Raw genomic sequence first — 14121 nt, 5'->3', positions numbered from 1 at the left:
TATTTAGTCTCTTTTACTTGGTATGTTCCTTGTAGGGCAGGCACCCAGCAACTCCAACTCCAGTAAATATTCCCTCTGCAGGAGACTTTTCCTGTACAAGACTGGACAAGAAAAGAATATTCACTGCCACTGCTTAAGTCCCTGGTAAAATGTGAGGTACTGCCGACAGGACCTTCTCTCCTGGGGAAAAGCTGCACATGGAAGTCCTCTGCAGCCCTCCAGTGGTTCCCTTTGAATGCTACACGGTGGGAACACAGGGCAGGGCAGGCATAGCCTTGCTGCCATAAAAGGCTCCCACCCAACTTGCTGTGCTCCCCCGAGCCCACCTTCCCTTCAGCCCCACCAGCACAGGGAGTGTGTGCTGGAAGAGTTGCCAGCAACCCCTGTGCTCTTTCCCAGTTATGCTCAGGAGCACCCATCCTGCTGGGACAATATTTGGTGAGGCATGACAATGTCACAAGGCTGGGGGAGAGCTCCCTGGAACTTTGTGGCACAGAGGGACTCCCAGTGAGCCCTTGGCTGGTGGCAGTGCTTCCTTAGTTGTGTCCATCAGGAGCTGTGGTGCCTGTATGTGGTTTTGGGGGTGTTCTGCTCTCTGGCCTGGCTGTCCCCTATGTGTCCCTTCACTCTTGTTTTCTTCAGGGCCACCTGAAGGGAGGAGGGGAGAGGTTCTGTTGTCCCCACAGGGTTGTGGGAGGTTTTGGGGTTTGTTTCCATGGGGTGTGGCAGATGACAGTGCCAGGCTGTGTGACCCATGCACCAGTTTGGTTTGGTTGAGGCTCCCCAGCATCAGGGAGTTCAGAAGCAGAAAAGAGTAGTGCTTCCCAAGTGTGCAGCTCTCCCAGGGCAATGCACACACTTCCCAACACATCCAGAGAGCCACAGGCAAAGTGTGGCTCTCATGTGAGAGGGATGCCCACGTGCATTTGAGCTTCCTAAGGGCACTCCCAGGAGCAAAGGGATTCTGTGCTTCTGATGTGGCCCAGGTAGCTTATCCTAAGGCAGCTGAGAGCAGGCAGCATGTTAAGCAATCAGCAATCAGCAGTGCTGACTGACTGGGATGGGCGGCAGCCAGTCTGTCTCTCTCCTTGGAGTACCCACTGCCCACCCTGGCCTCCATTTGATTCCCTACTGACATGCTCCCCCAGACAAAAATCAGTGGCAAGTAAAAAACAACTTGGATTAATTTACTTTTATCATTCTGCAAGCCTGGAGGTGCATTATATCAGCAATGACATGGGCCACAGGAACTGATGGCAGAAATGAGAGAACAATTCTCACAAACATTATATACATTGTGTTTGCATGGCTGCGGGGGGCCACCTGTATTCATCAAAAACAAAAGAATCGTAGTCAGAGCTGTACATGAGCTGTCTCACAAAGGTTTCCTTGTCTGCTGGCTCGGGGTACAAAGCAGCGAGGCCGTGCTTGTAGGCCCAGTCAACAATCTGCAAAAAGATAAGCAAAATGAGCTGCTGAAACAATGCTGGCACGTTATGAAGTTGAAACCAACTGCAGTTTGGCCCTGACTGTGTTTTCCCTCTTTCCTCCTCTCAGAATTGTGTCCTTTTTTTGCTTTTTTCTCTTTGTGAGTCAGCTGCACTTCACCCTCAGTTGGATGAGGGAATGTAAGCTGCCTGCAAGCAGTGGCTGGTAAGAAAAGCAGCCCCTGCCCTGGCAGAATGGTTGGGGTGTGCAGGTGAAGGAGGAGAGCAGCCCTTTGGCCTGCTCTGCTCACACCTGTAAGCTCCTTGGCCATGTTCTGCATCCATCAGGAGCTCTGAGCAGGCCAAGGAGATTCTCAGTGCGTGTCTCTGAATCACAGATCTGATGTATACAGGGCACCAAAGCCGTAATTAGACAAGCCCAGATCTGGAATAGCATTTATGTACTTAGATCCCTACCAAATACATGAGGAAAGGTTCCAAAATAGCAATTTGGAACCTAAAATCTTTTGGCAATTTTACTCTAAACCTCATTTTTTTGAAGTGCTGAAGACTCGTAGCTTCAAGTAATAAAGCTGAGCTTTGTGAGCTGTGAGGCACCCAGAATCAGAATGTATTTTTCACATTTGGGTTTTAATGATGGAAGAAACCAAAGCAGCAATTATGGCCAGAATTCCTGAGAATGACTGCTTTAGACTTTAGAATAAATTGAATTTAAAAAAAAACACAAACCAAAAATGATGCCAGGGCAATTCCTTCCCTTCCTACCACGAAAAGTGGAAATAAGAAAGGAAATACTCACTTTCACAGCAATTTTGAGAGACACTTCTCTGATGCTGTCCAAGGGGGGATAGAGTCTTCCTTCTGCAAGATGCTGCTCTGTCACCTCGGCAGCAATAGTCTAGAAAGAAGAGGATGGTAGTTTTTAGGGATGGTCTCAAGCAAACACCACATTCCCTCACTTTACATGGTATGTCGCTGAAACCTCATCAATCCCAGCCCCCATCAGGGCTGGGACTAGTCCTGAGTGGGAACTTGTGACCTGTTCAAACACACGTGTGTACACAATTCATCACAGACTTCAGACTGGAGCCAGAGTGGGGCAGTGCTGCGTTAGGGCAGCAGGTGTGGAGAAGGAGAACCCTGTCATGGCTCCTGCATCTCTGTAGGTGTAATGGAAGCATGAGCTTTCCCTGAGCCAGGAGAAGGCTGCAGCTTTTTGCTGAGGCTGAGCCATTTCCCCTCCACGCATTGTCCTGGGCCAGGTTCTTTAAAACACCTGAAGTAGATACATGTGCCTCCTATCATCTTTTCTACAGTATCAGTGAAATGTCAGTTGGAAACCTCTGCTGTGATGAGGAAGATTTCATCGGAGATGTGCCGGACCCCGCTGGCAATGACTCCCAGAGCCACTCCAGGGAAGACGTAGGCGTTGTTTCCTTGGCCAGGGAAGAAGGTCTGTCCATTGGGCAGGGTTACCTTTGGGAATGGACTCCCACTTGCAAATATTCCCCGGCCCTGATCAAAGAGAGAGAAAAAACCATTCAGGTTCAGAAGAGAAGTCGTAGATTTCTGCTGCTCATCATGACATGTGCTCATGAGACACTGGTGACAAAGTTGCCAAAACTCAGTCAGCAGAGGCATCTCCACCAGAGCCACCTCCAGCTGACACTTTGGGAGGACCCACACCCCCAGAGCCAGGATCAGGGTCATGGAAAGGGCTAACAAGCACTGAGCATGTGCTTGTACTGCAAATGCTCTGATTTTACTGAGATTTTTCTACCTCTCTATCAACCATCTATGGAATATGAAGAGACTCATGGGATAAAGGTCTGGGGCTGTGTGATTGCTCTGGCCATAGGCAGGTGGTGGGGAAGGCAAAGGAAAGAGACAAGGGCTCCTCTCTCAAGCCAAGTCAATCCACATGACTGTAATTCTTCAGTGACATTGGGTCTAAGTTGGGAGATGAAATAGTTACATAAACAGCTAGGTTGGGGTAACACAGGGGACAGAAACTGGACAGGATGGGACATCTCAGACAGCTGTGGGTGAAAGAGGCCAGCACTTTCTTTAGAGCATCACAAAGTAATTCAGGCTGGTCGGGACCCAAATTCTTGCTGACAGTAAAGTCAGCTGTGAAACCAGACCAGGTTGCTCAGGGCTTTACCCAGCCCGCTCTTGGAAAACTTGCAAGGACAGAGACTGCATGAGCAACCTTGGCCCTGCCCCTGCTCCACCTCCTGACCCTCCTCACAGCATCAAAGTGTTTCTTTACACCCAGCTTGAATGTCTCTTATTTCAATTTATGCAGGCTGTCACTTGTTTGCCAGCATGCCCTGCTGTGGTGTCCTGGGTCCAGCCAAGCCCCAAGCTCCCCATCCTGAGCCGTGGTACCAGGGTGAGGTACCAGGGTGAGGCGGTGCCAGGGTGAGGCAGTACCTAGGTGAGGTACCAGGATGAGGTACCAGGTTGAGGTACCAGGGTGAGGTACCAGGGTGAGGCGGTGCCAGGGTGAGGCAGTACCTAGGTGAGGTACCAGGATGAGGTACCAGGTTGAGGTACCAGGGTGAGGTACCAGGGTGAGGCAGTACCAGGGTGAGGCAGTACCAGGGTGAGGTGGTACCAGAGTGAGGTGGTACCATGGTGAGGTACAGGGTGAGGCAGTACCTGGGTAAGGTACCAGGATGAGGTACCAGGGTGAGGTACCAGGGTGAGGTACCAGGATGAGGTACCAGGGTGAGGTACCAGGGTAAGGTACAGGGTGAGGCAATACCTGGGTGATGCGGTAGCACTGCTCTGCTGTGCACTCCGCTTTGCTGGTGGGGTTGCTCAGGGCGAACACGATGGGCCTCTCATTGAAGGCTGCCATGTCCTTTAGCAGCTTCTCAGTGAAAGCGCCTGCAACAGCCGCCACACCTGGAACAGCAACAGCAGAGTGAGGCGGTGCCTTCCCACCGTGCAACTTCAGAGCATCGTGCTGCTCCCTCTGGGACTGGTGAATGAACTGTGGGAGAGGGAAACAGCTTCATCTCTGGAGACGCAGTAACAGGCAATGTTACGTTCTCATATGACAGTGAGATTTAAAGCCTGTCTCAAAATAAAGCCCTCTGCTCCTCCAGGCAGAGTGGGCCCCAGTGTTTTGGCCAGCCTGACTGCAGTGCTGTGACTCCCAAAGACCTTCCTGAGGTGCCTGTGGTCATCCTCATCCTGCCCAGTCTGACAGGGCCAAGTTTGTTGCTTGAGAGCCCCTGATCCTGCCTCCCCCAGCACCTCCCTCTACAGCCCTGTCTGAAAGAATTCCTACAGCTCCAAAAGTGAGGAAGCCTGTGCCCCATAGTTAACACAGAATGGACATGGAGAACTCAACCAACAAAATGGGGGTGAAAAAAGCTCACTTTGTTTTGACTAGGGGAACAAAAGGGGACTGTGGAGGGAAGACAGAAACTTTCATAAGAATTGAATTGACATGGAAAGGTCATATTAAATGAACTCCACCTATAACTGCTGTAGGCTTCACTTTCTGCACAACCTCTTCCAGTGAGTCCACACTGGGGTGGTCCTGGGCAAACATTTCTTTCTCGTGGTTCAGGTGGCTCCTGCCCTGTGAGGAAAAAGGAATCAAACTTTGGTCTGTTGGCAAAAGGTGGACACATAAACAAAGTAACTCATCTTCAGCTCATTTCGTCTCTCAGCCCTCTACCTCAAGCAGATTCCACATAGCAGGACCTCAGCATCAGCCAGTCAGGCACTGAGCAGTTGGTGAAATGTCACACTGGGCTGGCCTCTGCTCCTCTCACCCACCAAAGTCTGCTGACTGTGTGGAGGAAGGACCTGGCTGCTGTTCACTTGTACATAAAGCACAAGTCTCCTCCAGTCTGAGGAGGAACAAGGGCAGAGGCCCTGGGGACACGGGGAGTGCAGAATGGAGCTGGGCCAGGCTGGGTCACCAAGCAGGGCAGAATTTTTCTGTGATAATGCTCCATATGATGTGCAAGACTTCCAGCACTGGTTGAGGGCATGGCCAGCAGGGTATCCTTCCACTTCAGTGGACCAGCCTGAAGCGTTGCCTTTAGGACAGCCAGTGCTGCTGGCACACTTGTCACCATGAGACCTCCTCTGAAAGCAGGAGCGTCAGCAATGCTGACACCAATAAAACTGCAGCCTGCACTTCAGGGCTGAGCAGGGGTCCATGGTGTCTGCCTGCTCTGGCCTCTCTAGCTGGCAATGGATGGCAGGTGAGTGGAGCTCAGCTCTGGAGACAAATTCACCTTCACAATCAGTCCCTTGGAGTCCACCATCCAAATTTTTTTGAGGGCATCTTCTCGTGAAACTCCTTCCTTTTCCATGGCCATGAGGATGAGATGACCTATGCCCATTGCAGCCTGGAACACAGTATATAAACACTTCATTGAGATATTGTCATCTTTTGGAGGAAGATATTAAATGAGAGGTGAGTTGGATCATCCCCCAGCACTGCAGAAAGCAGGGAGACTTTCTGTTGTACAGTGCCAAGGCATGGGGCTGATTTTAGCTTTGTAGGTGCTGCCATAAATCAAAACCCTCACAATCATTCAGGAGAGCAGGCTGCAGGTGAGGCTGAAGAAGCAGAGGTGGTACCTTGACAAGCAAGGGCTGTCTCCATAATTTAAACCAGCTGCTGCAGGGGAGGAAGAGAGGCAAACACTTAAAAAATGCTGGTGGGCAATGCCAGTACAGAGGAACTCAAATCCAAGTAGGACTGCTGCATCTGAAATATGGCCATGAGGAAAGTCTTCTCCCATTCCTGCCTGGGAAAGCAGCCCTGGACATTCTGTGTGTTTGTGGTCCTATAGCTATGACCCTTCTTCCCAGATGGGGACTAACAAGGCAGGAGGGGCTCTGTGCCACAGAGATGGGGACCAGCACAGACATATCTGGCAGCAGGGATGGAGAGACAGAGAGCAATCTTTGTCTCAGTGAGGGATAGACATGTAATAACAGACCTTCCCAAAGTCTCACAGGTGTCTAAGAGCTTAGACAGGTCCTGGACCAACACCTTTAGTCCATGGACCAGGCTTTGGAGGGTTCTTCTTCCTCTCTCTTTGAGCAAGGTGCCATACAGGCAACCTGGCTTCTGCCATGGAGCACTATGACTGGCTCTAGAGAGAAAGGCTGTGTTCTTACAGTTCTTTGAGTCTGAGTCCTTTGGACTCTGCTGCTAAAGAAATTCTGGTTTACCCTAGACATCAACCCCGAGAACTCAAACCACCCTCCTTCATATTCCTGCCTCATAAGGAACTTCCCTAAAGGTACTTAAAGCCCCACTGACACATGGGCAGCCTCATAGCATCCACGGAGTCTGCCCAGGACTCGTGGGCCAAAAAATCACTGACAGAATTTTGGTAACTTCCACACAGCAGCAAGATCCACCTGTAGGGCCCAATCCTGCCCAGTGACAAGGAACCTGCTTCTGTGCTTCATCCTCATGAAGCCAAGCCTTGCAGGAAGTTTCAAAGTTGACTTTTTTCTCTCTAAATTTGAAGATGAAGCATATTAAGGTACAAGCTCAGGAACATTCCTACCTCTCCAGCTCCCTGGAAAACAAAATTCTGGTCAGAGAGCTTGTTCTTTGTGATCCTTAAGGCTGCAATGAGGCCAGCGACTGCAACAGATGCTGTGCCTGAAAGAGAGAAACACCATGAGATGGACATCCTGGCAAATGCACTGTCTGCCCTGCAGATGTACTGTCAGAAACCTTGTTGTAGGAATCATTCTCTTAGATTCTGTCACTGAAGGATCAGAGTGCCTTCCCTATGCTGAAATATTAACATTCAAATTCTCCTGCAAGGCTGGAGAGCACAAATTTTCCTCCATGTAGAGTCAAAGGGACACCAAATCCTAGAATGTCAGAAGAAATTAATACCTAACTTGCAAGGGTTTAAGATGCACCTGACTTCTCTAAGGTCACATAAGACCCCTGTAGCAGAGTAGCGGTTTGAACTTGGGTCCCCTTGCCAAAAAATCCTCTGTGATTATGGAATTACCATCCTCTTCTCCTATTTACCTTCATGGCCCAGCATCACCATTTTTTTACTTCTCTAACAGCCTGATTCACAGCCTTCACATCCTGCTGCTAAACATTAAGGAGCCATTGAGAACAGGAGTTGGTCCCAGATTAGTGAGGAACAATGCAGTAAATGGAGCAGAGTCCTGCTGTTATGGCCACTGTGACATCTACAGCTTGCCATGCATTAAGGGGGGCAAAAGTCCAGACTGAATAACCTGCCTTTACCCCACATAACTCACACATAAATCACATGCAATATTCATCTAATGTCCTGTTCCAGGTGAAGAAATATGGTGGAAATAAATAAGGCACAAGCCAGTAAGGATTCAGGCACTGGTGGTATCTCAGCTCACCTGGGCAAGCTGGATGCAACATTAAAGGGGACCTGGGAGTGAAGGTGGAAGTTTGATCACAGAATATGGAAAGTTGGAAGGACCCATAAGGATCATAAAGTTGATTAGTTTTATTCCTTAGCACTTGAAAGAGTATCAGTTTGGATATGCCCTTGTTTTGATCTGTTCCCAGTCTAGTGCTGGTCTCTCCATTCTCATCTTTAGAAGCTTTGTGAGGAGTCAGGGAGACTTGATAGTAACAAGTAACGAGTCTTGTGGGGGTGGTCATGGCTGGGGCAGGCAGTGACCACTTTTAGGTTAATACACCTGATTTCAGCAGATTTCCAGCATTTGCTATTTTGCTGCCCATGTAATCAGCCAGTGGTTCAGGGTTTTAAGTAGCCAGTGCTTCACTGAGCTTCCCTGCAGGGTTCTTAGGGCCCGGGGTGCTGCAAGGCATCAGGAACAGTCTGGCTGAGACACCTGAGCCGACATGAGCTCATGAGCAGGCATGAGCACGAGCAGTGACACCAGCAGATGGAGCTGCCTCATCTCTGAAGGACCCACAAAACAAATTCAGCTTTATCTGCTCCTTTTCTTCAGTGCAAAAACTGCAGACAAGCGAGGAATCTGCTGGTATATAACTGGGGAATTATTCACACTCTTATCATTTCCTAGCAAGCAGGAAATATAGTGGAAGCACAAGTACTCTGTCAAAGAAGTACTTTTATTGACATGACTTACCTTGTTTAGGGAACCTATATACACTACGCTGACAAAGAAAATAGGCCAGGCCAGAAGTATTTGTCCATACAATGTGAAACATTTTGTGATTATAACTTAGATGAATTTTGCTCACTAAAAGCTAATAATTAGCCTCTCTTAAGAGTGATTCTGGTTTAGCAGAGGTGACAGTAGCCACACTTCTGCAACAGATGTGGTGTCCACACTGGCACAGTGGTACAGAATTGCAACATCACTTCATAGAACCATGGAGTGGTTTGGGTTGGAAGGGACCTCAAAAACCATCTAGTTCCAACTCCCGTGACACAAGCAGGGACATCTTCCACTAGATCAGGTTGTTCTAAGCCCCATCCAACCTGTCCTTGAACACTTCCAGGGATGAGGCATCCATGACTTCATGAGGGCACTGGAAGCATTCGCCAAGGATGAATTCCCTTCATCAGCTCAGAAAAGCTTTTACCATTACATTTCCAGACCCAGACCATCTGAGCTCAGTCAGTTTAAAAGGGAGTTGACAGGTAGGTAACCAGCCACTGAGTGCCTTGTTGCTTCAGTATTAGCATGTCACACAACTGAAGGAAGTGTACAAAGGATTTCCTCTTGCTCCTCCTGCACTACATCTCTGCCTTTTAATGCTCTCTTTAGAGTAGTGTATTTGCCTGGTGAAATTCCACTGGACTGGGAAAATTACCGAGGAAGATAATGAAGGTCCAGGAAATTTAAAAGAACACTGGATAATTGTCTAGTTTTTAGATTTTGTGTTTTATGGGTGTCATATAACCAGTCCATGCTCATTCTCTGTGTTAGGGTGAGTCTGTAATCAGCAGGACTGCTTGGCTTGCCATGACAGATGCTGAGGATGGGACTCTGAACAAATGTGTATGATCCTGCTTATGCTAAAGCAGCCACCTGAACTGGGTCAAATGAAATAAACCCTAGAAGAGTCACTACCACCACATGTATTTTAGAGAGACAAGGTAACTGGAATACATGTAGGCACTTCTGCTGCAGACATCTAATCTGTGCAGGAAGATATTTCACTCTCTAAGTCTGAACTGCAAAGAAATGGGAAGAGACCAGGGTCCCCCAGCTGTCAGCAATGCCAAGCTTGTGACATGCAGTAGAGTATGAACATCTATGTGTACACTCACACATGTTCACACACCATCTCCAAGGCTTACTTTGCAAAGAAATCCCCAAATCCCTGTGTGGGTGGGAGTGGGGAACTGATCAAAGTTAAAAAACGAGAAGTGAAACCATTACAGTGTGGTGGTGTAAGTGTCAGGTCATAGCATTAGCAGTGATAGATGCCTGGAAAGTATTGAAAAGACTGAAATGTAACTGGAGAAATATCTTGTTTCTCTTGGTTCTGACCCAGGCAAAACTGCTTTATACCCTGCAATTGTCAAGAAGTCTGATGGGACAGATGCTGGTATTTGCAAACCCATTTAAGTGGGAAATGCTCTTGAGAGATTTCAACAGAGGGAGGTACTTGAGGTACTTTTTAAAGGTGTCACTAGCAGGAATTTGACAAGTGGTGTGTATGGAAAGAAAGGGGGCAGACTCAGTCTGCAGAGCAGAGACCTGTGGGACTGGGTGTGCCATTACTCATCCCCTGCACTTGTACTGCAGCTTTGACTAACAGCAGGGCTCTGTTCAGCTCTGCCACTCCTAATCCTCCTCTCTTGTTCCAATGTGTTTCTAATCCCTCCAGTCTCCCAAATTGCATCTCACCCCCACTACTCAAGTAATAAAGTTACTGTACCTTGGCCTTAGCTCAATATATTTATTTGATAATTATAATTTCTGAGCACAGAACAATTGAGTATCTCTGTGGAGAAGGGTTCACAGCTGGTTCATGTAAAGAACTGGCTAATCATTGTGCTTCAGTTCTAAAAGAATCACAAAGTCAGGCTGGGACAGGGAACTCCTCAGCATGGCAAGAAAAAACCAGCCATCCTTCAACACATTGGTCTATCTGTTTTCCAAAGAGAATGAGTGCTGCTATTGCAGATAACTGCTTCCCTAAGTAATTAGCAAGAGCCAGCTTGGCTGGTCTGTATCTGAGGTGAGATATGGAGGGATACAGAGAGGAGAAAGGAAAGTTCTTGCAAACCATCCTGTCTATCCCAGACTTAAAATGAGTGCTAAACTTGATATCACAAAATAGCAAGCAGACCTCGGGACCTCTCTGGGAAGGCCACAGCAATAGAACCAGTACATTTAGAACTAAGGCACTGTCAGGAATATGGCCATCTCTGCAGGAATCAATTTCTGACACTCAGGCACATTCAGAATATTGTAAAACGTTAAGGAAAACCCTGTGGGGTTGATGTTCCACTTGTACTACTGCAAGTGAGAACAAGCCCCAGTAGATGTCAGTGGAGATACACCGGAGCATAAGCTGAGAAAGGATCTGCTCCCCAGCACCACATGGGAAAGGCTGCAGCAGAGAGGATCCCATTCCCGGGGACCTGACCTCAGAGTGGGGAGGGGGCAGAGGGGAGAGCAGCTCTGCACGTAGAGTTTCAGGAAGCACTGCATGAGTCTCTGGGGAAAGCGCTGCCCAGTGCTCAGGTCAAGGCTGTGCCGTGGCTGCCAGCAGCCAGTGGCTAAGCAGGGAACACCAGGGAAAGCATGGACCATGGCAGTACTTGGGGGAAGGAGTCCTCTCATGCTGATGGCTGGCACTGCCCTGTCACCTGTCCTGGAAGGCTGACTGAGCTGAGCTGAGCACCACCACCATGCTGAGTCCTTCCAATAGCAGCAGCAATGGGAACGTGCAGCCACACCACTGCCTGTTTCTTCACGCAACACCTGTGTGATTCCTCCTTCTCCACAGTACATTGGTGGAAAAGATGACCAAATTCAGCCTGATCTTTTATTTTTTGCTCTTGACCTGCCTGCTTACATTTCGCCCTGTCAAAACCATGCCAATATGAGGGCCCGGGGAACAGCAAACTCTAGTTTAACAGCTCCAGCAAAGGGCAGCCAAGGAAATGTATCTAAATTTATGGATGAGGAGGAAGCCTAGGGCTTTTCCAAATTCTGGTTCCCATTAACTCCCTGCAGCAGTTCCGCCCATTACTGGAAAGCAGAGTGGAGCTTGTCCAGATCCACTCTAAATGCATACTCAAAAGTCAAACACAACAAAGCTGGAGCAGAAAACTGCCACATCGTTTGCAGCTCAAGGTCTTCCCCTCCATGGCTGTGGGCTGGTGTTACCCTTCCCCCAAAGGGCCTCTGTAAGACATTGAGACAATAAACGTAGAAATGGTGCATAGTTAGTCAACAAGAAGAGCAGTAAAATGCAAAGCATTGATGCACAGGGATGGAACTTCCTCTCTGAAGGGTGACCCAGAATTGTTGGTGGCATGGAGAAGGCCTGTCTGACAATGGAGAAGCCTAATGAGGCCATCTCTAGGTTCCTGCTTTTAATCTTTCCACTGTAAAGTGCTTGAACTGTACTGTGCATAACCTTAATGATGGGTTCTGACCATGGCAGCAGTGCCCCCCCCTCCTGCCTGTAGTGTGCCAGCACGCAGGCTGAGCCCCTCGTGCACCCACATGGGCAGAGGCTGTCAGGCAGCTGCCTGCACTCTGCAAGAAAGCATCTCCATCCCCATCACAGCACTGGGCACTGCTGCACACCAACAAGCTGAACCAGGTCAGAGCACAGCCCTTTCTTCTGTTCCTTTTGCCTCCTTAGCCTGGACTTAAAAGATGACAGACAGCTTAACACAGAGTGCTGTTCTTCACTGCAGAGGAGGACTTGGCAGTGGCATCCAGCGAATGAGAAAAACAGCAAACAAGAAAAGCAGGAGAAGAAAGGGAAACAAATGCCACAATTCCCAAAAGTGACAGAAAATGAGGGCCTGATCTTCAGAGTGCTGCATGGATAAGCCCAAGAAACTGAGGCCCCTTTACAGCCTGGAGTCCACACTGTCCTGATGTGCCTTGTGAAGCAGTAAGTGTGCGAATGCAACACAAACCCAGGAGCTGGCCCTTACAGCCTCTTCTGCTGCAGAGCACAGCAGGTCCAGAGGGACTGTTAATAGTGAACCTCTGCAGGACTGAGAACACCTCCACATCTATCTCCAGGCTGGGTCAATCCCCAGGGAAAGCGTGTGGCTCAGGAGCTGCCTGGCAAGACATTGCCTGCTTTGTTCCACAGCACGGTCCTGTCCCGCACTCCCTTCCTATTGTGCTTCCCCCTCCTTAGCTTCCTGTGATAATTACCCATGCATTTGCCACGCCAGCTGAAACAACAAAGTAAGATACTGTACCATTTTAATCTGCTGAAATTAGTTACTGCTGAGCCAAGAACTCTCACTTTGCCTGCTTCTCACAGCACATGGAAACGTGCCTGTGAAACAGGCCTCCTTTGCACATGATTGATTTCCAGCTTGCCCAAGTGTTTGAAGCTGCTCAGATTTGTGACACTGGAGTCAGCCTGTTCCCAGCCTCAGCTGAGATCTGGAGCACTGCTGCTTCAGGCCAGGCACTGCTTCCTGAAGTGTCTTGCGAAGGTTATGGAAAGGTTATCTGCTAGGATAATGAGGAAAGGTGGTTGGTGGGTCAAGAGATATTTTGAGGATCATCAGCAGTCACACATCCTACAACCAAGGGGAATCATTGCTGTAATGACTTGGAAAAGACTCAGAGGTGTTTTGTGAAAGGGGAGACCCTGAGCATTAACCACAGACTACTTTAGGTAACAGGCTTTATGCTTTTGTGCACTGTTCTCTTTGCCCTGCCTGTATGTGTGAAAAACTTTTGAATGACATGATCCGACACAATTAATTAAATAACACATTAAAGATTTCTTCATTTTTTTCTGGAATTCTGACTAAACTTGCAGAACTACTTCTGCTGTTCAGTACTGAGCAAACATCTCAAGAGGCAGCTAAGTTGGTCAGGTATGATTTGCCTTGGGAGATCCATACTGTTCTCATTCACCTTCGTGTTCCCAGGTGCACTTCCAGAAGACTTGCTTTGTCATCCCCAGACACTGTGGTTAGGCTAGCTGGGCTAAAATTCCTTGGATCTTTCTTTTTGCCTTTCTTGGAGATAGGTGTGACATTTGTCTTTTTTCCAGGAATTAGGATCTCCTCAATTACCATAACCTTTCAAAGAGTGACTTTGTAATGCTGTTGGCCACATATCTAAGATGAATGCTTAGATGCATCTCATCAGGTCTCATGAACTTTGTCTCTTGAACAATCCCTGCTAAACAGGCAGAAGTCCATGGAGATGCTGTAATTTTGCATGCCTGAAGTTCTCATCATGGAAATAGAACTCTGGATGTTTTCCTTGATCTGCATGAGGCCTTTGACATTATCTCCCAAAACATCCTTGTAGCCAAACTGGAGAGGTACAGACTGAACAAGTGGGTGACAGAGTGGCTGGGCTGGTAGGCTCAAAGGTTTGTGGTCAGTGGTACAAAGAGGCCAATGCTATTTAAGTTCTCATAACAATCTGGATTATAAAACAGAGTACATGTCCATAAAGTTCATGGATGATTACAGATTGGGGATAGTGATTGACACAGCGG

General features: G+C 48.3%; 1 protein-coding gene across 1 annotated transcript in view; it reads right to left on the bottom strand.

Annotated features, from left to right (window-relative positions):
* Window positions 1–1166: 1166 nt before the first annotated feature.
* Window positions 1167–14121, bottom strand: part of ME3 (malic enzyme 3) — an 85806-nt gene continuing 72851 nt past the window's right edge. The window contains exons 8-14 of the mRNA XM_031066025.1: window positions 7007–7104; window positions 5714–5827; window positions 4941–5046; window positions 4219–4361; window positions 2790–2963; window positions 2248–2346; window positions 1167–1448 (exon numbers count right to left, since the gene is read on the bottom strand). Of these exons, the coding sequence (XP_030921885.1) occupies window positions 1287–1448; window positions 2248–2346; window positions 2790–2963; window positions 4219–4361; window positions 4941–5046; window positions 5714–5827; window positions 7007–7104 (896 nt within the window). The 3' untranslated portion in view covers window positions 1167–1286. The remainder of the gene's footprint in view (window positions 1449–2247; window positions 2347–2789; window positions 2964–4218; window positions 4362–4940; window positions 5047–5713; window positions 5828–7006; window positions 7105–14121) is intronic.

The sequence above is a fragment of the Geospiza fortis genome, unplaced genomic scaffold, assembly GCF_000277835.1.
Source record: "Geospiza fortis unplaced genomic scaffold, GeoFor_1.0 scaffold16, whole genome shotgun sequence".
In the NCBI taxonomy this organism is placed as follows: domain Eukaryota; kingdom Metazoa; phylum Chordata; class Aves; order Passeriformes; family Thraupidae; genus Geospiza; species Geospiza fortis.
The sequence above is the reverse complement of the archived record's forward strand: the minus strand, read 5'-3'. Positions and strand labels throughout refer to the sequence as shown.